This window comes from Aptenodytes patagonicus, chromosome 6 (assembly GCF_965638725.1).
Source record: "Aptenodytes patagonicus chromosome 6, bAptPat1.pri.cur, whole genome shotgun sequence".
NCBI lineage: Eukaryota > Metazoa > Chordata > Aves > Sphenisciformes > Spheniscidae > Aptenodytes > Aptenodytes patagonicus.
The window spans coordinates 37423954-37447577 of record NC_134954.1 but is presented as its reverse complement, the minus strand read 5'-3'; the positions used below and the strand labels follow the sequence as shown (position 1 = coordinate 37447577).

General features: G+C 43.8%; 2 protein-coding genes across 30 annotated transcripts in view; both read left to right on the top strand.

Moving 5' to 3' along the window:
• Positions 1-4497, top strand: part of MAP2 (microtubule associated protein 2) — a 238052-nt gene extending 233555 nt beyond the window's left edge. For all 25 annotated transcript variants that reach the window (XM_076342139.1, XM_076342136.1, XM_076342137.1 and 22 more), the window contains one exon: positions 354-4497. In XM_076342139.1, coding sequence (XP_076198254.1) covers positions 354-569 — 216 coding nt within the window. In that variant the 3' untranslated portion in view covers positions 570-4497. The remainder of the gene's footprint in view (positions 1-353) is intronic.
• Positions 4498-13453: 8956 nt separating this feature from the next.
• The window catches only part of UNC80 (unc-80 subunit of NALCN channel complex), a 136309-nt gene continuing 126138 nt past the window's right edge, over positions 13454-23624 (top strand). For all 5 annotated transcript variants that reach the window (XM_076342132.1, XM_076342130.1, XM_076342129.1 and 2 more), the window contains exons 1-4: positions 13454-13638; positions 14909-14957; positions 22099-22255; positions 23104-23402. In XM_076342132.1, the coding sequence (XP_076198247.1) occupies positions 13547-13638; positions 14909-14957; positions 22099-22255; positions 23104-23402 (597 nt within the window). In that variant the 5' untranslated portion in view covers positions 13454-13546. The remainder of the gene's footprint in view (positions 13639-14908; positions 14958-22098; positions 22256-23103; positions 23403-23624) is intronic.

The following is a 23624-nucleotide window of genomic DNA, read 5'->3' as shown; positions in this document are numbered from 1 at the left end:
GAGGAAGACAGCTTGAAAGTAAGATCACTCCACAAACATTTGTAAAAACATATTTCAAAAACAAATCACAATGCCCATAAAATGTCTATTAAGTTCATACAGCTAGGAGCAATGGTACTGCACATTAAGGCATCCATCAGAGACGGAAATGGTAAGAGAATGTAACATAGTAAGTCAACATATATTAAACAAGGTGAAAAAATCTTCAGTTTCAATTATTCTAAGGAGTGAAGAAGCTTCAATCCTTGTAAGAGTTCTTAAAAGTAAACAAAATGAGACCCAAATGATGATCTCCAACGAGATAATTTGGTGAATATATATAATGTGTTAAATTCTTTCCTTTCCTGGAGCAGATTGACAGCCAGAAGCTAAACTTCAGAGAGCACGCTAAAGCTCGTGTCGATCATGGGGCTGAGATCATCACGCAGTCACCAGGCAGGTCCAGCGTGGCTTCGCCACGCAGACTCAGCAACGTCTCGTCCTCTGGAAGCATCAACCTGCTTGAATCTCCCCAGCTTGCTACCCTCGCTGAAGATGTCACAGCAGCCCTCGCTAAGCAGGGCTTATGAATTTGCTCATTTTGCATTGTATGAAGTAATAATATTTAGGCATGAGCTCTTGGCAGGAATGGGCTCAGAGCAGGTGTTACATTCATTCTTTACCATGTCTAAAACTAAGTCTCATCCCAGGACTTGTAGTTACCATACACTTAAAAAAACAGAAAAAAAAATTAAATAGATGCAGAAATTGGCCTGATCTCCATTTACAACAGGAAGACACTGGCTTTATATGGGTATACAACTGCAGTATGTTACATTGGACAATTATTGTTGCTCTGCTCTGTCTTGCATGGAGTACCGTACTATGATAAAATGCATTTTTACCTTTCATGTGCCTGAAGGCCATCCACCTCTTTCTGAAAAGCCTTGTTAATATCCCAAGTTGCTCATTTCACTGTTCTGTTGATAGATGGGGAAATAAAAAAGTTGCCCATTGTAAGTTATTATAGGTTAAATTAACAGTCTGCTTACCAGAAGGAAGGGCATATAGAGAAATTCAAGTTTAATTAAAAAAAAATGTGTTATTTTGTATAAATAAGTAGAACAAAAGTTGAATTAAGTTATTAACATTTTTTTGGACCTGGTTAATTATGTCAGTGTATAGCTGAAAAGCCAATAAATTATTTAACTAATAACTAAAAATAGTAGTTGAAAACATTTGAACCATGCTTGGGGAAGTGACGTAAAAAAGCTGTTGAAAGCAAGCACTTCCACCCCAATGGACTTGTGTCTGATTAGAAAGTTGGTTAAGCGGCTAGATTTGTGTACGCACCACCGGTTTCACATCCTTTCCATCTGTTTGATACAGTATTATAGATATATATATTTCTCTGTGGCCATTTGTGATACGCCCTCCTCATATACTTGAATATACTACTTCTTTATTCACAGTATCTGTGTCTCTTGCACCCTTTGGTGTTGCAATTTTAGGTATGTAAAAGTAGATGTTAGCAGGGTTTTTTTTCCCTATTCGTAAGAATACATTTAAAAAAGATGAAAATTTTAGCATGAAGTTGCTTTCTGTAACAACTAAAAGCCGTGACCCTGTTTTAGTGCCAGATGCAAGTCTCTTCTGTGATGCTAGAAAAAGGATTCCTTTCTTCTTCCCTTCCTTCCCTTTCTTCACAAAGGTATGATTTTTGTGGGGTCCAGACATTTGTAAAAGGGTCTCCAAAGATGGCTGAGTTTGGATTCTGGATTTTTAAAAAATCCACAGTAGTTTGGTTCTGGCTTTTTTTCTTTCTTTTTCTTTTTTTTTTTTTAAACTCCTGTAGTAACAGTGAATGGTAGATTTATTTATTTTTTTTTCTTTTGCTAAAGTTGAAACACAGAAAAAACTATTAAGATGTTGTTTCCGCTCCTTCAGTGGTGTCTTATGTATACACTCAGGCACTCAGATAACAGCGATTAAACATAACAGAGATGCCTGTAAATTATAGAACATGAATAAATAAAATGAGCTCCCTAGACTGGGTTGCCATGGCGATTCATCCATAAATAGGGCATCTTAAAATCTGAGCAAAGTGGGATTATATTGACTATGAAAAGTATTAGAAAAAGTATGCATAAAAGGTAAAGGGCAGAGATATATAAACAACCAATCTAACGGAGTTACCTGTGAGAACTCCAACACTATCTTACGGACACTAAGAGGACACTGAAGGTAATATGGTAGTATTACTCATCAGCGGATAATAATCTGCTGATACTATATGTACAGTAGACATTATGAAATGACCAGTACATTCTTGCAGATTCTTTGATCTTTTCCTTTTGAAATCTCTTAACTAAACTTTGCACTGTCAGTTGAGCTATACTTGATACATGTATTAGGTTAACATTGTGTGTTGGAAGCTTTTGATCTGTTCTTTTTCCTTCTTAATTTGTATGTGTGCGTGTGTGTGTTGGGGTTTGATCTGAAAAGACTCATAGGGAAGATTTTAATGTCTGTGGAGAAGGATTCTAATCATTAGTAGCACAGGATTCCCCATCATTAAATTCAGGTAGTAAATGCACAGTTACTAGGCAGTAAATATTCAGTGGACCAAAGGGGGATTTTGGCTAAGCTGTCACAGCAGTACAAAGACAAAACAAAATCTCTAAACATTTTACTGAAGATGAACTCCTAACAGCCCCACACACGACATTTCAGCTCTGCAAAAAGCTTTTTCACACTGTAAAGTACCTAGTACTGTTTGTAAGTCGGTTGTTTTATACGAAGGACAGTGAGTTTAGAACCATGCTAAGTGCATCTGGAGGATTCCGATTTCTGCCTTGTATTTGTTATACTTTTGCTTAGAGAAATCCTAAGAATTCACATGGAAACAGTGTCAAGTGGGGTGCATTAAAAGCCTCTTCCCATTTTTCCAGAAAAACAACAGACAGAAAGAAAAAAACAACAAAACTGTTTATACCACGTTGCTCTGATCATACTATCAATTAATATAAATCAGCCTTGCAGTGGTTTTTTTTTATGCCTTTTGCCAACATGGGAGAGAGTCTGTGGTACTACTGAACCTCAGCTTCTCTGAAGCTGAACACCAGCTAGTGAGAACAGTGTTCACCTGAGACTCAAGTTTTTTTATTCTGCTTTTAAAATTGACATATTCTAGAAAATGAAGCTTAGTTAATCCACCTATGAGTCCAAAGTTAGAATGGTGTAACACACCAAGTCATTTATTTCATGCATTAAAATGAGCTTTCTTGTCTTGATTCAAGCAAAGACCTTTGTAATCGTAATCATCCTTCCATAGAAAGAATCCTAGAATGCTGTGGAGTTAGATGAAAAGGAATCAAGAGTTTTGTGCTGTTAAATAAAAAAAAAAAAACAAGTTACGTTACATGACTCTAGATGTTCACTGAAAAAGCTCATATTAATCTTCACTTCTCAAGAAGAGTGTTGGTTTTAAAAACAACGGTTTTGTAAATACGTAACGCCCACTAAAGAAGATAGAGCCAGCTTCCTGGAAACTGCATCCGTTGTGTTTCTTTTTGACAGGCATGTTGAGCCAGCAGCTATGTTGGGTGCCTGAGACCCAACTCTGTAACAAAGCAGAGACAATCCAGACAAAAGGAATGGTGAAACCTTGTTTGGGTAGCTGGGGGAAAACCCCAACCTAATAATCCCTCAAGTTGTAGAGACAAAAGAAAAAGTGCTTCTGCCCCATCTGCAGAGTTCTGTTTCTATGTAACCACAAGCAGAAAGAAATCAAAGCTGAGCAAACATCTGTCCAGCGACAGTAAAGGAAAAACTAATACTGATGAGGGAAATTGTGTGCCCACAAGGGCTATGCATATTTTCACTGTACAGCAGTAAATGGTATTATCCATTCAACGCTCTACTAAGGTACAGTAGTAACCTCATCGTGACTGCTTACAAATCTAAGTTTGCCTATAGACACGACCCAAAGGGAGTCGAAAGGCAGCCTGTGTGGGCTACCATATGTGAGCAGGTTTTTCCCATGCTGGACCAAATACTGTTTGAAACCCAAGTACAAATGTCCCTTCGAAGGCAAACGCCTTGAAGAGTAGATCACGTTTGCTATGAACATCGACGCAAGTAGATTTCTATCCTAGGTGTGTGTCGAGTTCCCTCACTAGTCAGATTGCTAAAGCAATTCCCTCTGCAACTCCAGCAATTCCCACTGCAGGAAGGTAAATTACTTTCACACTTGGAAAAGTCAAGCGTATAAAAGCCACTTCAACTTTAGCAAAGAGAAAAAGCAAACAAATAAACATGCTGTATGCTGGGATGTCAAGGAATACAGTCTGCTGTTACAAACCTGTGTTTTTTCTGATAATTCTAGAGCCTGTTACCATAAAAGAGGCATTTCTTGAATGGCTGGTGGTAGGTAGTTCATGTTTTTCAATCCGATTTGCAATTGTATTTGTTGCTGTATAGTGATTGTTTTGCAAAATAAAATCGCTTGTCATCTAATTGCTTGTGTTGGTTTCCCCTGTTTGCGATACAGCTCCTCCTGCATTGAATCACTGCGCATTGCTGCCCTGCATGGAAAAAAAGTATCAGACCTGCTGGTATTGCATAGTCAGTCTTGCCAGGAGAGTCAGAGCGGATTAAGTCATTCCTCAGTTAGTCCCCGTTACTTCTTGCCAAAAGAATCAGTTTTTACAGCTAGCATCCTCTGCTGCGGGGTACTCTTTCCCTGCTTTGTGTGAATACGTTACTCCGTCCTTCATCCTGGGGTCCCAGCCTGGAGGTGAGGTTTAGCATCACCCTGCACTGAGCAATTGATCCCTCCAGGCAGAGGAGGCCCGCGAATGAGCCAGCTTCCCCTCGCTTGTCACGGTGTTTCCTGCGGCTGCCTTCAGCGCAGGGGTGTGTGAAGGTGTCACCGATGGCTGGAGCCATCCCTTTGTCACAAGCTGGGCCGCTGGCAGGGATTTGTCACAGTTTTGGATCACGGCTCCAGCGATCCACTTGGCTGAACCATGGGGCAGCCTCCCTCCCTCCCTCCTCCGTCAGGCAGGAGCTGCTGCCCTTGATGAGCCTGATGCCATGAGGGACGGTGGGGCTGAGGGCTGCCACCCCCTTCCCCAGAGCATCCCTTGTCAGGGAAATGACGGCCACTGCCCCGCCCCACCACCCAGCACGGCTTGTACCGCCAACGGCTGCCTCGTGCCCGCAGGGGGGCGCACGCTCCAGCGGGCTATAAATATCACAGAGCCGCTAACGGTTGCCGAGCAGCCATTGGTTTGGTATCGTGAGGTGTTGGCGCAGCGCTCCCTCCCCTCACAGCCACAGGGAGCGCCCTGGCCCTCCGTGAGGGGCTCAGCCTGGCCGGCAGTGATGGATGAGCATGGTCAGGGCCGGCTCCCTGGAGCCTGTTGAGGATAGTGGGGTCATGTGGACCAAAGGTAATGGGAGCTGTGGGTGATGAGCTCTTGGAGTCATCCTGAAAACTAATGGGGAAACAGCCCAAAGGTTGAGGCCTGCTTGAAGCAGTTTGTTATTTTGGGTCCCTTGGTGGGTGCTTAAACCCCTGCCTTAGCTCAGGTCAGGGAGGAAGTGCAGCTCTGTGTTGCAGGTGGAACAAAGAAATACCCCAGAAAATGTGTGCTGGCCCAAACCACCTGTGTGGACCAGGTGCCTTCTCAGCATGGGGCTGTGGTGTGAGGAAATGGGGAAGCCTCACCTCTCAGGCTTTCCTCCCCTTGCACTGCCTGCTCAAGCAAGGCTGCTTCTGATGCCTCCTGCTCTGATGCATGCCCTGGAGGGGTTTCAAGCCTGTGCCACGCAGATGTGGATGCAATGACACAAGTGAAATGAGAGCTTCAGTATCAGCTACTGTGTGAGCTCTGCATATTACGCAGAGTTGGATATCAGCAGTGGGACTTGCTAACAGAAGAAGAATCCTCTGAAGATGGCTGGGAGCCTGAGCAGTAGGAGGGAGATACAACTGAGTAGACTGCCTTAAGTTTCCCAGCCCCTGAGCAAGCTGGACTTTTCACATAATGCTGCCATATTCATAAATAAATGCAGTCAAACTACCTGGAGGAATAATTAAGTGCTGTTAATTATCCATTAGAAGCACCCTCCTAAGGGTGCTTAGGCACAAGGCAGAACTAATGTATCATCTGCTAAAAGGAAAAGGATCAAGAGGTTGAGAACAAAAGGGTAAATCCTGATTTAAGCATTCACAGCTAGAGCAATGGTTGAGGACAGCTGGTAAGAACCTGTTTCTTCCTTTCAAAGTGAATGAAGAAGAGGTGATATTTCTATGATTGTTATGTCTTATTAGCAGCATGTGGTAGGTGATGTGTTTTTATAATTTGCTAACGGATTGTGATGTTGGAGCACTGAGGTGAGTACAAGCTGTGAATAAAATCTTGATTAACTACAGTGTTATTGAAAGTGAGGGAAGCCCAGGTATCCCGCTATAATGTTTGCTAGATGTACAGAGGATCTGTCCATCCTGTGCCTATCACAGCTCATGGGGTACTCCTTGCATTGTACAGGAACATGGTAGAAAAAACAGGTGGGTGAGTCAGAGAAATGGATCAGATCAGAGTGGCAGACAAAAGGCCTTTCACCTAGAGGTGTGTGGCCACGCAGAAGTCCCAGTTGCTGCTTTGAAGGCAAAAGGTAGCGTGGCCCTGATGGAGGGGCTCCCAAACCTGGCTTGTGTGAGCCCCCTTGTTCTGGAAGGAGAAGCATGTGGTGCAGGCAGTTCGCAGCTCTCTTCTGAGCAATGGAGAGGAAGACATGTTTGGTAACTCAGTGGAACAAGAGATCCCCACTTTATTCTCCAGGAAGAAGGTGAAAAAGGTGTTGGGGTGGGGTGGGCTTTGGGGGGGAGGAGGTTTGTTGTCTTTTTTCCCAAAAGGAAGTAAAAGTTTTGCAGCTGCTACCAAAGCAGTCACATCCCAGAGCTTGGGGAGTCCTGATCCAAGGGGTGGTGTGATACCCTGAGAGTGAAAGCTGGATATTTTTTTTTTTTTCCCCCAGTCTTGTCCAGAGACCCCCTATGTCATCTCAAGGATTTTGTTCCATCTCTCCCTGCCTTATCGAGTTGGAGCATAACCTGTACCTATTATGTATTCAATTGCAATTAAATGGCTCTGTGAATATGATTTGTTGCTTGAACATTATGCAAAGGCAAGAACTCTTCTGCGGTGACTGTAGCGGATCAGTGTTTCTGCTCTGTATTGAAATAGGATTCTCGGATGCATGAGTGCTATGCCACTCCTACTGACTCCAGCTAAATGTGGCCCAAGGATTAAATATCTGATTGTCTTGTCCTTATGGAATCTGATCCAGCTAGACTACAGTCTGCTCCTGCCCAAATTCACGTAGCAACAGCAGCAAACCTGGTAGTTTTAGGGGTTCATTTATCCTTGTTTCTGAACACATAGTTGTGCTGTCTTTGAGCAAGGCTGGCAAGAAGAGCTGTGAATGAGACTTCTGAAGAACCTCGGGTGAAATGTTTTCATGCTGAGTTTAAAAGCCCTTAAAGAAAAAACAGAGCTTTCCTAGGATTCTTTAATTTTTACAAAACACCCGGGAAGGAGAGAATCAGGCCTTTGTTTTAAACTCCCCTATACTTCTATCTTGTGTAGTTCATGATAGTGCAAAGAGGATGTATACAGTTGCCATGTCGAAACAGCAGCCTTTGACCCGCTCTTTATGCTGATGTAAATGACAGCGTATACAATACTGCCAATGAAATATCCCTCTGTGCCCACTCTCTGCTGATGCTCTTGCTGTGTTCTAGTGTAGTGACTTAACAAGGTCCGAAGACTTCCTAGAAAGAGAAATGGAAAATGAAGGAATAACTTTTGCTTCTACCTGACAGACCCATATGAGAGAGGGTAAAATGAGTGGCATCCATCAGTGCTGACTTTTTGTGACTGGTTGTCCCAGGAGGGAAAGGGTCTTCAGCATGGGTCCTTTCAGCCAAGTCCGAAAGCACGCTGCCAGCTTATGGAGGACTAAGCTGTCAGGAGTGTGCCAAACAATTGTCTTTGTTCTCTGCACTGGGTGTACAGTTAGGGGTTGTTTACAGCTTTGCTCTTGGAAAAGCTGCTGCACAACTGCATGGCTCGAGATACTCCTGAGAGTTTGGATTCTGGTTCTTTCTGCACAAAGAGAGTAACAGATAAATTAAAGGTATGAATACTTAGGAGCATGTGTGGCAGGCACTGAGGCTGGGGACTTGGAGAGCATCAGCATGAAAACAAGTGCGAGACAGTGAGGTTTAGAGCAGTTCCCTGCTCTGGGCAGTCCTGTGTAGAGTGGGGGCTTCATGCTCAGGTTCTGCCCAGTGTTCCCACTCTGTGGCATGCTGCCAGCTTTGACTGTTTCTGGATCAAGACTGAATCCTACTGTGATGGATGCGTAAACAACTGCGCGATGAATAAAGCAGTGATCAAGCACAATCATGTGATTTGGGGGGATGGCAGACTGATGCTGCCTGTAGTAAGAGAAGAAATGGAAAAATAGTGTCATGGGATCTTTTGTGCCCAAGCACTTGGGTGGGCCGGGAATTGCTGGAGTACAGAAGAGCTAATGACACCATCTCCGCCCTTCCCCACGCCTGCTTCCTGAAAGCAGTGACTTCTTGCACTAGTCTTGGTCTTTTTGCAGGTAGACAGACCTGTGTTTCTGTGCCAGCCCAAGATGCCAGTGTAGCCTAGTGAACAGAGCACAGGTGAATTTTCAGGACAGCTTGGTGTTGTCCTACTATAATGACCTTCTTGAAGAGTTTGCTTGCTTCTTCTCTGTCCCCACTGTAAGGGAAAGCAGGGGACTGATTTGGAGGATTTTCTCTTTGCAGCACCCACTGCAGCGTTAGTATTTAGGTACAGTCAAATGCTGACTGTGAATCTGAAAGCCTCTGCTGCAAGCAGAAGTTGAGTACAGAGATAAGTAAAATCTTCAAGGCTGTAAAGTTCCTTCTTCTCTTACACATGCAATTCCCAAGCTGCAAGCTGCTTCACTTACATAGGTACAGATCACTTCAGCTTTGTGTGCCTTTTGTGGTGGGTGAGCGTGTGTGTGTTGTCTCCCAAACAAGGCAAGAACAAAATTGGCCTCTAGCCGCTGTCAAACTAATATAAACCACCTTTGCCACCTCCTGGGTTTAGTGCTGGTCACAGCCTGGCTGGATTGGAGTATCTGCATCTTTGTGACTGCAGTTCTTATGACAGTGCCAGCTGTTGATAGTTTTTTCTTTGCTCTCTGATTTGTTTTGCATCAGAAGTTCTGTAACTTCAAACTTCTGTACCAACAGAGGGATTTAGGTGTCATTTATGGCTGCATGTTGTTGGGGAGCAATATTCTGGACTCAGAATGGCAAGTTTGACTAGAACTGCAATTTGCAGTTACATTTTTGATTACTACAAGGTAGTAGCTATACAATTTCCTCTCAGTGTCTGTTGGGCTACCTGAGCTCCACTTGATAATGGCTGTGTGACAGGGCAAGGTGCTGGCTATGCACAAAGAAAGAGTAAGGAAAATAATACTGTACTTCAAAGCTATTTGTTTCTCCTAAAGAGTCATAGAATCATAGAATAGTTTGGGTTGGAAGGGACCTCTAAAGGTCATCTAGTCCAACCCCCCTGCCATGGTCAGGGACACCTTCAACTAGATCAGGTTGCTCAGAGCCCCGTCCAGCCTGACCTTGAATGTTTCCAGGGATGGGGCATCCACTACCTCTCTGGGCAACCTGTGCCAGTGTTTCACCACCCTCAGCGTAAAAAATTTCTTCAAGTCCTTCAAGGAAGTAACAGAAAGCCAGGCAGAGGTACTAGTATATTGTCCTCCTGCTTTCTGTCGTGGTTTAATCTCAGTCGGCAACTAAGCACCACGCAGCCGCTCGCTCACTCCCCCCACCCGGTGGGATGGGGGAGAGAATTGGAAGAGCACAAGTGAGAAAAACTCGTGGGTTGAGATAAAAACAGTTTAATAATTGAAATAAAATTATAGTAATAATAATATTATAATAATAATAATACACAAAGCAAGTGATGCACAGTACAATTGCTCACCACCCGCCGACCGATGCCCAGCCAGTCCCCGAGCAGCGGCCCCCCCGGCCAGCTTTCCCCAGTTTATGTACTGCGTGTGACGTCACATGGTATGGAATGTCCCTTTGGCCAGTTTGGCTGTGCCCCCTCCCAGCTTCTTGTGCACCTCCAGCCTTCTCAGTCAGTAGAGCATGGAAAACTAAAAAGTCCTTGGCTAGTGTAAGCATTACCTAGCAACAACTACAACATCGGTGCGTTATCAACATTGTTCTCATCCTAAATCCAAAACACAGCACTGTACCAGCTACTAGAAAGGAAATTAACTCTATCCCTGCTGAAACCAGGACAGAGTGATAGTTAACACTGACAGACGTGGAGCTAGCGTGCAGTTGCTTCGTGTGTGCTCCACTCCTGCTCCTCTTCTGACCAAAGAGAGGAAGAGAGGATGTTTGGATTCCCCTCGGTGAAGTGCTGCTAGTGAGCTTCCAAACTCTGCTCTCTAGGAATGCCTCTGTTCAGGGGCAGCAATGATGTTTACCTGGGTAGGTTTGAAACCAATGAATGCCATTGTTTTCCTACTAAACTTGTTTTTTTGTGGAGCTTTGTGTTCACATTTTCATCCCTGTCTGTTTACCCCTAAGCAGCTGCCCTGGACTGACCACACCAAGTGCCTCTGGTGTCCCTGTCAATCAGGAGAATTCGTAGGAGATTTTGGCTGTATTCTGCAAGCAAGCTGCAGTGCTCATTTTTGGTTTTGTGTTTCCTGTTGTGTAGCAGAGCATGGGAATAGTAAGCTTAGAGCAGCAAACTGGAAGCTATTGTAAATGACTACTTCTTGAATGCAGGAATGGAGAGAGACACCCATTTAAAAAACAAAACAAAACAAACAAAACCCAGATCTGAACTGTGCTTACCAGTTACTGAGAGAATGCAAGTGTCTTAAACTCAAACCAGTTCAATATTATAACTGACTAAAATGCCCAATGGCACTAATTTTGAGGGTGAATCTAGATGACACTTAAAATAACATCCACATAAACCATCCCTAGCCTGCAACCCTCATCCCTGGCTGAGGGTTAGCAATCCTCTTAACTGTGGTGAAGCTACGAGTTCCAGCTATTCATATTGTGAATGTCCATGAGGAAGACACTGACCTTGCACTTTTTGAGGCCTTAACAGATCAGTTCAGTTGTTTGTTTTTTCTTTTTTTCTTTAATTGCAAATAGCGTTAAAACTTTCTTTAGTCCTTATACTTTTCTTGGAAGAAGAGCGATTCTCCTGCTTGATAATTACTAAAACTCCAAATAAAATTAGACTTCAGATTTGTTGCTAACTGAGGTTATGCTTTATTCAGTAAGTTCATAACACGTTACAGGACTGGAAAAAGCTGTTTTTTAAAAATAAGTTTATCACTCCTACTGCGTTGTGTTTCACTTCTGACTGTCAAGAGGCATGCTGGCAGGAATTAAAACTCAAATTTGTTTTCCAAATAAGAAGGCTTTGTATAAAAAGTCCTGGATCCATTGAGGGGATGTGGAGTAGGGAAACTAATACATACCTTGCATTTAGAAGTAATTTGTTTTAACCGTCTTCTCTCTGTAGTTAGTTCTCATAAGATTTTAGAAATCAAGATTATTTTTTCCTGTCTGACCTCACTTAATTGAAGGAAAGAAAATAGTAATTAAAAACTTTCCTGTCCGAGCAAGCTAATCCTGTGAATAAAAAGGCCTTACTTCTGTGCACCAGCAGAAAAAGTTACTGCTAGCAAAAACCCCAACCAAACAAGACAAAGAAAACCAACTAGTTTAGCATTTCAGCACTCAGGTAGATTAGTGATTTTAATTATTTAAAAATTTGTGGTTGTATTGTTTAGGTTTTATTTAACAGATTACCTTCTAATTAACTGTCTTAGTACTCCTTTTGTGCAAGAGGGGGGTTTTAGGAAAATGTAGACCACATAGGGTCCTGTTCTCCAGGAGTGGAGATCAAGACCAGCCTAAGTCACTGCAAGGAAGTATTGGGTTGGGCACCAGAAAAAACTTTATCCCAAGTGGGAGTAAATGCAGATTATTAAAGTAGTGGCACTGGGTTTTCAGCAAACCTGTTTCTCAAAGTACCCATAAGGAGGAAAAAGGTGGTGTTGACCAGTTCAGCTCCTGTTCCAGGAAGGAATGACCTCGGCGAGTCTTTAAGTGCCTAACATTAAGCAGGAAGATTGAAAGACAGAAAGAAATATGGCCTTGGCTTGTTGGAGCATCTCTCTTTAAACTTGCAATCTTTTTATATAAGCAATGGAATATCACAAATTTTTTTGTGAAAAACTATCTGATAAGGGTGGTCTTGCATGGGTCTTTCATTTTATTCTATTGATTTTTTTTGTAGTAGTGTACTATCTTCTGATATCTTTATCTATGTAAGGAGAGCTAATCTAACGATGACTGAGAAATATTTCCGAGAAACCTGACTCAAATATATCTTTGTATTAGTCAAATCAGTCTGGTGTCTAGTTGGAAACACAAGTAAATCTGCTTTGGCACTCACCATCCTCTCCACGTCTGTCTCAACTCTTTCTGCGTAAGAAAAACCCATGGAATAACTACCCCAAACTTCCCCTGCTCCTACCACCAACCTTCACTTTCGGAGAGGGTTTATTGCTTGCTTCCTGTCTCTCCCCACTCTTGAGATAAAAGAGTATCTCCCCGTTTAACAGCCTTGCTCCGTGCTGTATCAGACGCTTTGAGGGCTCCTGCCTTCGTAGATCCAAGGACGGGAACTTGGCCTTTTAAACTATCGATGAACTCCCCGGCACCTCGAAAAGCCCTCTTTCATTTCTGCTCCTCCGAGGTTGTGGGGGAGCTTGGTCAGACTCCACCCGATTTGCAGGAGCAGCCTATTTGAACTTCTCCCTGCTGCAGGCGGGTGGCGAGGGAGGGAGGGAAGGAGACGCCTCCTGACCCCACCGGTTCTCGGCTGCTCTGCATCTTCCCCTCGCTGCGGGTCGGCGCGGCTTCGAAACTTTCCCGCGGTGCGCGCCGCGCCCGAGGGAGGGAGAGGCGGCAGAGGCCCTGTTGCTCCGGGGCCGGCGGGAGGAGCAGCCCCGCACCCCTTCCCGGGCGCTGGAAGTTTTGCGGGAGGCCCGGGAGCGGCGGGGCGGGCCGGGGTGGTGCCTCCCCCGCCCCCGCGCCACCCGCCCTCCCTCCCCTGTCACCGCCTGCCGGCGCGGCTCTCGGTGCTGGGAGCTGTCCACAGAGGGAGGTGCTGAAGGCAGGGAGGAAGCAGAGGGACGCGGACATCTTCGCTCCCCTAATTTCCTCCCTGCCTTCTGCAGCCATTTTGCACCAGCAAAACTGAAGGGAGGTGTTAGAGGGGAGGGAGGGGGTGGGCTGCAGAGGGTGAAGGCAAGAGGGTAAAGAGTTACGGAGAGCAAAGAGGCAGCCATGGGAGAGCCCGGCTGGTACGTCTGCTAAGACTGGCTCACGGCAGCAGCTGTTATCAGCATCATGGTGAAAAGGAAAAGCTCGGAGGGCCAGGAGCAGGAGAGCGGCCGTGGCATCCCTCTGCCCATCCAGACCTTCCTATGGAGGCAAACCAGGTAAGAGCAGCAAGCCCTGGGTACTTGGGATACAGCTGCAACAGGGCAGTGGAAGTGGGGAGGGGGGGCAGGCCAGCCAGCTGCTGCCCAGTGGCGGGGAGGAAGCGGTTACTGCAGCTGCAACATGAAGGCGTGAAACAAGCTGCTCTCTTTGCACTCAATAAAGAGCAATCTGTGTGTATTGGGGATGGGGGAAGGACTGGAGGCAGCTTAACCTACTGGCGGTCCCAGGCAGCTTCTTCATTTGACTTTAAAACATCCATGTGTATGTGTGTCTATGCACCTCTCCCCTCCTCCCTGTCCTCTGTCCCCCCAACCCCCACTTTTAAGAGGACTCCTGGAGCTCTGGTACCAGAAGCAGCACCCCTCAGTGCTGCACCAGACTTGCAGCTTTGCTTGTGTCTGTATTTGCAGCCGTTCTGGAAGTGTAATCTATGTTTTGAGAGGTCAGCATGCAAACAGATATGTCAAAGTCTCACCTTATTTCATTGGATTGGAGAGTAATGATGTGTGAGGGGCAAGCTGGATGTATGGCTGGGACTTTATGTACTTTGTGAATCCTGTCTTAACATAATTCTAAACTGAAAACATTGCAGAGGCTGTGGGGGGAGGTTGGAAGGTTTGAAGGTTGTGGCTCCAATTTAAGGCCTTAGTCGCAAAATCCCTTTATTCCACAGTTTCAGTGTCCTCCAAAAAAAAAAAAAAAAGCTGTAATAAGGTAACCTGATTAATTTTTTTAAATATTTAACTCTGATCCCATTCTGGAGGGGAATGACAGTAGAGGGTGGGTGTTCTCTACCTACAGGATACAGGCCTGCATTTCATCACAGGCCTTCCACATCAGCAGTTGTGGAGGAAAATACCTAACACAAAACTGGCAAATTGATCTCTGGCTTAAAATAGAGGCAAGGCAAAGTTCAGTAATATTTAACACATTTTAAACAGAATATATTGAAAATCTTTCACTGAGGTAAAACGGCTGAAAACTGTCTGATGGAAGATTTTATGCATGGGGAACAGGACTTTCTTGAGGGTGGATTAACTACCTCTTGGCATATCAGTGTGGGTACTTGTCTTCTAGAAAAGGTAACAGTGTTTTGTCAGATGTCATCAACAGGTATCTGAACATTGTTTTGGCCTTATGTCTTCCTTTACATTAAGTTTCTCAGCCTTTTGCCAACCTTCTGACATGAGAAAAAAACTAAAAATAACTGAGCAAAATCCACACTTGACGTACTGGGTCTCTAATGCTTTTTCTCCCTTCCTTCAGTGCATTTTTAAGGCCTAAACTGGGGAAACAATATGAAGCTTCCTGTGTGGTATGTACATGTTTCTCTTTTTCAACTCTTACTAGTAACTAACTTTTCATGCAACTTGATCTGACCATGGTGGCTGATCAGCAAGCTTCTTAGCTTATGCCAGAAGTGGATTTAGTCCATTCAGCTTAATTTTGTACTTTTATCACATGAAGGATTTGAAACCTTTTCCCATCTAGAGAATTTGGATATCGTATGCATCTCTAGACACAACAAAAATATATTGATTTGGATATTAGTAATTGAACTAATTAGTAATTAAATAAAGTAAATAATGGTATGGGCAGACTCAGCTATGATAATCTGGGTCTAAACTTGCAGTTCATCATGTGCGTATGTGCTTTCAGATGAGATTGATGTAATTTCAGTTTGCGATTACTGGAGTTTTTTTAGACTTAAAATATTGAAAATATAAACATTACTAACAGGCTTTAAACAATACTTTTACCATTGTGCAAGATGAAAATACCTCCTTTACTGGAAAATAGAGGGAGCATGTCTTAAAAAGAGGTTATTATGCAGATACTAATAACTCTTATTTCTAACTGTATTTTGAATGAAACCTCAATCTGTTGTCTAAAGGGAGGAGAAAGGGAAGGCATGCAGCAAGTTCAAGTAAGATGGGTATCTAGGGAAGTTCAGAATTCTTTGAACTGTTGCTGATCTTTGGATGACTTAAAGTACATTAAGCAGTTGCAGCCAAACTTGACAGACTGGAAAAACTTGGTCTGGACGTGTATCTTAATAGTTTAAAGTACTTAGGTCTCTCTGCAGCAATTTACTGCCTTCCTTCTCACAAGATATTAAGCTGGAGAAGCCCTAGCTGCTGCTGACTAATTTTCTTCTAAGAAATCCATAAATTTTTCAGGGTTATTGCTAGATACCAAGTACTGATAGAGGACTGCTGGCTTAGTATGTTCATGAGTAAAATGTATTGCAATTCTGGCACATGGAGCAAAAAGCATCATCGCTGGTTTATACCATTGACAGTTCATGGTTGTTCAGAGGCTAGAAAATGGAGCTTGTTGCCTTATGTCCTTTACCAGCGGTCTCAGCAGTATGCAGGAGCCATGCCTTGAAGCACCTATAATCTGAGGCTGTGGCCCCACCTGTGAGCTAATGTCTGTTACTGTTGGGTAGAGGGACAGAGCTCCCTTCTCTGTGCATTCTCCATGATGTACCTATTTGTCTGTGACTTCCTTGTGCTTCATGCTGTGCTGTTGGCATCAGGTCTTCCTCTATGTCCCCCAGGCTGATTCTAAAGCACCTTTCTTCTATGAGCACATATCAGAATTTACTAAGTGTAAAAAAAACCCCCAAATACCCCAAAAAACCCAAAATAAAACCCAACCAAACAAACCCCCCCCCCCACCCCCCACCCCCCCCAACTGCAAGACAAAATAAATCACACGCTTCAGCCAAGGGAAAAGAAGCTCTGGAAAAATGCATTTCATGAAGATCCAATCCATTTCCACCCCTTGGATGAAGGAGAACTTGATTCTTCTCCAATTCTTAACATAATCATTAAATTATGGTAGAAAGCTTTCAAAGGTAGGGCTTACTTTTGAGCAACTGATGGGTTACAGCCTGAGCTGCTGCATCTGCCACCTTCTTTTGCTCATCAGTTTGCTGTCCCTGCCAATGCACAGGAATGTCTGCCCACACCAACACCTACCCCAGTGGGGTAGCAGAGTGCTGTGTGCATGGGTGAGAGTTCCAGAAACTTGACAGGTAGTTGGCTTGTCTTTTGAAACATCAAGCTGACTATCTAACACCACTGTATTGACTAGTGTGCCTAAATATACTGTGCACCTGTTATATGATCTGTCCTTTTAAAATTCTCTAGCCAAAATTGTTCTGGGCAAGTCTATAGGCTGTTAACTGTCTGACAATGCATATGACACAACATTGTGCAGTATTCTATTATTATTCTTGGCTCTAAGCTTGCTGTAGTAGAATTTGCTGCATATTGTGCACTGAGGAAGCAGATGCTGGAGGCCTAGATTCAGTGAGTACAGCATCTGGTCTGCAAGAGCAGATTGCATTGCTTCTTTGAGCTTTGCTTTATACTTTAATACTTGAGAAAAAACCTAGCTTTTTCATAGCCTTGTTTTCCTTACCTGAATAATCACACTGACTTCAATTGGTCTATGAATAATAGCTTTTAATCTGAAGACAAATACTGCCCCCCCTCCCCATTGTCTTACGCTGTCTAAATGCACTTGTGCCTCAGTATGGATTTAATGTTCTTCCTTCTCCCCATTCTGAAGTTCTGCCCTGACACAATGTCATTCCTAATGTGCATGAGTCAAAGATGTAAATGACCTCACAGGAACATGTGTGAGCGCTGTACAAAGGTAATGCATTTTTTGGGGGTGAGGGTAAGGGACTCAAGGATATGTTTTAAATTCTTTTACTCTGGAATGCATTGAGCATGGAAGAACCCAAAAATTTTCTGGAGGATCCTGCAAATTCAAAGTTTACCTCTTTTCTGTTTTTTTACTTGTTTTTGCAAATGTAGTAATAAGTTTTGTTGTTATGAATGATTAAAGGATAGATATGGAACAAAGTTTAAAAAGAGGCCACCTTTATTTTATCTAGCCAATGGACATGGTTGCAGAAAACTGAGTTTTTGAACACGGGAATTTTCTGTAAATAAAATGCTTGGCATCTGTGTTTCATTGCTTGTCAATGTTTGTACTATTACTATGTTTAGTAAACAATGGAGCCTTACCACCCCTTGTGCCATGAACTCCTAGATTAATGTTTTAGATCTTTCTAGGAACTGTCCCCTACTCAGAGGACCTTCCCCAGACTGACAATAGTGTCTGCCTGCATTTCAAGCTCTTTTCAGTCAGTCTGAAGTGACTTCAGCAATGGTCTCTGCTTTCCACCATGATGCAGCCTGACCTTTGGAAGAACAGGGCAATAAGGTTCCCTCCGAGGACAGAAGTCTGGTTCAAGAAGCACTAATAGTTTCTCTCTGTCTCTGCCAGGGTCCTTCTGTACATACACCAGGCTAAGCACCGGGCCCCGCTCTCGTAGCTTACTGCCTTTTTTTTTTTTTTCAAGTGAGATCCTCTAGGGCTACTTCCCTGGAGGAAACCTGCAGCTCATCTGGAACAGGGGGGTGCTGAGCTTCCCAAGGTCCTGGCAGTCTAGTAGGGGCTAGAGGCCTGGCTGAACCCTTGCTGCCTTATGCAGTTTGCTGCAGGTACAGCTCCCCTGGGCTTAGAGCAGGGGAAGTTCACGTGACTCGAGGAAAGCTGTATAGGAAACCATGGCAAAGCCCAGCCAGAGTCTGCTCTGTCCTGTTCTGCTCATCTAGGCTTCTTCAGGCAGCTACCTGTTCCCATTCCAGCAGCAAAGTGACACACAGGCTGACCCTGATCACAAGGTATTTGACAGTCCCTTTGGTTCTTGGTGGAGAAGAAGGTAAAAGGAGAACAGCAGCAGTGGGAAGGCAGCCAGACAAGACTGACCGCCAATCCCTGTGAAAACAGATGGCATCACCAGGGTAAAAGGAAAAATGCTTGTGTAAGTGGCCCCAGGGGAGCTGAACACACACACAGAGCACTGCTGAAAGGGGCTGCCCTTTCTCCAGCCAAGGCATAACACTGACTTCCCTCACTACCACCTTGGCAGATGTTCTTTATCCTCCTTTGGCACGTGGGGTGTTGCAGGCACGGACAAGCTTGCTATAAGTAGGCAACTTCTCTTAGCCAAGCAGCAGCCCTGAGGCTGCAGCTCCAGACATACCCATAGCATGACAATATCTCTCTTCTGACTGACTTACAGGGAGCTTACTTGAGACATTCTCATTCAGCCTTCTCATTGAAGCATGTAACTCCTCTCAGCTGTAGTAGCAGTTGCCTAGTGCATGTGGGGTGAAAATTAGGTCTTTCATCTTAATCTCTGTATATTCTCTGTAGCACGTCCTGAAAGTTAGAGTAGAGCCATAGCATACCAAAAGGGAGGCTCTACAGGAGCAAATGCTAACCCAGGGCCTTGCATCTTGAACATCTGGTGTGGGCAGAAGCTGCTGTGAGCTGGAGCTTTATGGAGAACTCCAGGCAAATCCCATGGGAACACTTGTCCAAAGAACTGCATGTTCTTGTTGGGCTGCTTGTGACAGTTATCAGTGTGGGGATTGATGCCAACCAGGTTCCGTGCTGACAGTACATGCACAGTGGCAATTGTGTACCAGCCAGTGCCTGTAGCACACAGGGACACTTGGTGATTTCCATACAGTAGCCTTTGTGTTAGCATTTTTCTGGCAACATACAGTACTTCTGTCTCAGATGCTTGTGATGACATATGCTGTTCTGGAAGCTAATCTTTCATTGTGGTACAGAAATATATTTAGCTTTCTGCTCAGGCCAGGAAAGAACAGAGGAATCTTGTGGCTAACCATGTAGGAAAAGCTTCATGTGGCTCAGAAACCCAAAATGTTGAGGTGAATACAAGCCTAATTTAAAGACCTAACTGCAGACTTCTTGGCTTCCTCCTGAGTTTCTGAAGTATGCAGAATGTGGGCCAGAGCTTCCAGAAGGCAGCTGTGGGAGGACTTTCTCCCTGATGCCATTGAAGTACCCGTGAATGAGACCTTGAATGGAAAGCCAGAGAGCAACAACGTGTTTTCCATCACGCTTCAGAATAGTGTTGCTGCTCACAATGATTATTTTTTTTTCCTCCCCTTGCTCTGTAAACTGAATAGCTTTGTCACTGTACTGAAGTGTGAGCTTATGGTTTGGCTTTTCTACTAGAGGTGAGAAGATAATTTCTTTCGATAAGCCTAGGCCAGCACTGGTGCTTGGCAGGCCTTTCAGTGAGCTAATTCAGCTCACTAACCTGGTAGAAATTACTTACCTCTATGCTGAGCTTCATTTTGGCTTGTGTAGAGGCTTGACTTGGCTGAATGAAGGCTTCAGTGAGCCCTAGAGCTGATGCATGAGTAGAGGTGGGAGTGTGTGGCTGGAGCAACAAATAAGGAGTGGCATCCTGTCCCCTTTTGACAAAAATAAATAAAATCTCATGTCTTTCACTGGCTCTTTCAGACTTTGTGTTTTTTGTAATCATGCATTAACCCTGCACCTCTTGTCTTGCTTCTGGGGACACTTTGCTGCTTTGTTCCCCGTTTTTGTTAGGTAACCTTGTCTGGGATAATTCTTCTAGACCTCTGTTGTCTTTATACTAATGTGCTCTTGACTGCTACTGTGGTTCGATGACTTCGTAGTTCCTGAATGGAACAGTATACTGAGACCTTCCAACGAGTACTTCGCTCCCTCACCTGCCAAGGCTTTCCAAGCATCGGCCATCCCTTCATGTTTCCCCCATTCCTGAACCGATAGGAATGAATGGCAGGAGACCGTTTCCCTTTGTAGACAATGTGGCCCCCAGCAGATCGCTGCAAGAGTGATTTGAGGCATCCTTTCCCTGGTAGACCTGTTATCTGATCCTGGTGCTAAGAAATACACATTGCTGACAACGTAATCCATGGCACATTATTTTTGACTAATCCTCAGGAAACCAGTGTTTTTGTCCACATATTACAACTAATGCCCTCCAATTTCAGCCATTGCTCCATAAAGAAAGTCTATTGAGTTTTCTGACTAGAACCTGGGGTTTCTAGTAGGTGAGCAGTGTCACTTTCTACACATTTATGGTTGTTGGCAGCTCTGATGTTGATTGTCAGTATTTCCTCAGGTTCAATTTGTGTTGCTACAGGCTTAGTATATATAAGCACACTCAGTTCGGAATACCCCCCAAATACATCTGTGTAAATCATACAGTCCATCTCCCCTTCTCTTTGTCTATGCCTGGTGCTATTGGGGAGTTTCTGTCTTAGGTTGTAAGTACAGTGTTTCTTTGCCTCCATGCTGGCCAGAGCGGAGCTGTTATGGGAATGCTATAAGCCCACGATGGTGTGGCTCTACGCTTGCACCAGGGCATCCTGCCTCTCGATGGAGGAGCTCATGTCTGCCCACACCGGCAGATGTGGCCGCGACCTGAGAGAACAAATGTGCGTAGCTGCTGAGGTATGCAGAAGACTGCACGTTGCCACTGGTTAGTATGCCACACCTGGGAGTGGCTGGTCATTTAGGAGAGCTAGGTTATGACTGCTGCCCTTTTTGTTTTCTTCTTTGTCATTAAGTCTATTCTTATTACCTCCCCCCTCCAATTTTACAGGAAAAATCAGTATGACTAGTGTTGAAGGATAAGCTTTATGAATCTGGAGTTAGGGCATTTGAAGCATCCGTTAGGTCATGAATGCCAACAGTTACTTGTTTGCCCAGAGCCTGACAAAATTGGTGAAACAGCTTGTAAACAAATAGGTAGCCAGGAGGCTAAGCTGGTGTATAGCAAGGATATGCATTATCAGTAATGTATTTCTTCGCTTTAGGAACTACAGTGAAGGAATGTAACTATTTTTTGACCTACAATGAGATCTTTGTATCTGGTCAGAGGAATAACTTACCGAAATGGTTGGAGCAACTAGCAGTAAGGAACTTCCTTAGGGATTTCAAAGGCAGATAGTCTTATTTTGTGTTGGTTGAGGTGGAAATAATGAACTTGCTGCAGCCATCAGCTCTTTTAAGTGTTCACAAAACCATTACATCATGGTTCAACAAAAAATTTTGTACACTGATTATTTTTTGTGGCAGGGTGTGAAAACATTTCCTAAGGCCCATATACCTTTAATGGGTTGCCCTTTATGTTACACTAAACTGAATAAGCGTGTGTATGTGTGAGAAGAATATCCAGCTCTCAGCTCCACAAATACAGGCTTCATTAGCTCCTGTGACTTTCAACAAGATTATTGGCATGCCAGATTAATACCCAGCACAACTGTAAGTCTGCCTTGATGTCGGCACTTACTAATATACACGATACTTGCTTTAATTCTTTTTTATTACAGGAAATATATTGAGTGGCCCATTCATTTCTTAGCCAAGTATGTCCATATGTCTGGTGAGCTTTAGCTACAGTCTGTGTCTTTCAGGAAAAATATTCTAAGGTGTGCTTTAGTTATATAATGAAAACTTACAGATTACAGGTTTTTAAAAGAGAATGTTGTATGTACTAGAAGGTATGTGCAGAAATAAATATACAGTGTCTTTTTTTTTCTTGTTCTTACTTTTAGTCTTTTGAAAGAGTTTTAGTAGAGAACAAGCTGCATGGCCTTTCTCCAGCTCTCTCTGAAGCCATCCAGAGCATTTCTCGCTGGGAACTTGTCCAAGCTGCGCTCCCGCATGTGCTGCACTGCACTGCAACATTGCTCTCCAACCGAAACAAGCTAGGTTAGTGCTCATGTGAGTTTGTTTTTCCATTACTGAAGTTATCAGTCAAAATATGACAGATTGATGCTCAGGGTGCCAACATGTTCTACATCCTAGAATCCCAGTTAGTTCATTCTGTGGATTGCTTTTCTTGATCTGTTCTCATTTATAGCAGGGTAACCCATGAGAGCTTCCCCAATGAAGTTAATGGTCTGGTGAGCTGAAGAGTCAAAGTAGTTCAATAATATTTTGCTAGTTATTTTCCAGAGATAATAGAACTAGCTTTAGCAAAAGCCTTACCACCCAGCAGGCATGGGTTCCTTGAAGGAATATGTATTTCTTTCAAGCCATGGTGCAGTGCCCAATTGCAGCAAGGTACTTTTAATATCTTCAGTTCTTATTTTTTTTCCTCCTTTTTCTTTTTATTCAGACTAATGCGTTTGATTCTCAGCAGATAAGTCAATCAGATAATAAGGATAGGACCAGGTCCAAATCTAACTTACTTTGCTAGTCTTTCTTTTACTGATTTCAGCAGGAATTTGCTTCATGAGACATGCCATTCAATAGAGTCAAACAGACAAGACTGTCAAGCTGGCATCTTTTAGGAGCACTCTATGTCCATGCATTCAGTTGCCCTGCAACTGACATTTCAGGGACTGAACTGCAAATGTTATGAAGTAAATGGAGACTTGTGAAGTAGGAGGTTTCAAACATAATGAAACAGAATGCTGATACTTTTAATGGCAGAATTTTAATTTTCAAATGCTTATCAGGACGTTGGATGCCCAGTTTCCTGTGCGGCTCTGAAAGTCTCAAGAGTACCATTAATGGAAACCCTGTGAGATACTGTGATGCATTTTTCTATCCAGGACATCAGGATAAGCTTGGAGTAGCTGAAACAAAGCTTCTTCACACTCTTCACTGGATGCTGCTGGAGGCCCCTCAGGACTGCAGCAATGACCGATTCGGAGGAGACAGAGGCTCTAGTTGGGGAGGGAGCAGTAGCGCCTTTATCCATCAGGCTGAAAACCAGGGATCACCAGGACATCCCCGGCCCAGCGCCATGAATGATGAGGAGGAGAATAACAGAAGGAAGTTTTTCCAGAACTCCATGGCCACAGTGGAGCTCTTTGTGTTTCTTTTTGCTCCCCTTGTCCACAGGATTAAAGTAAGTGGAACACTGGTGGGGTACTTGTGTGGAGACACCTCTGAGCAGAAAAAGAATGATTCTGCCATTGTGATTGTTAATTAATTCAGCCTATAGTGCACACTGGGTGACCACTGGAAATGTTTTAACAAGCTGGCAGAATACCACTGCCATCAGGAAAAAATACTTCCAGTGACATGAACATTCACTACAGCATCAGGCAGACACAAAGGGAAATGAATT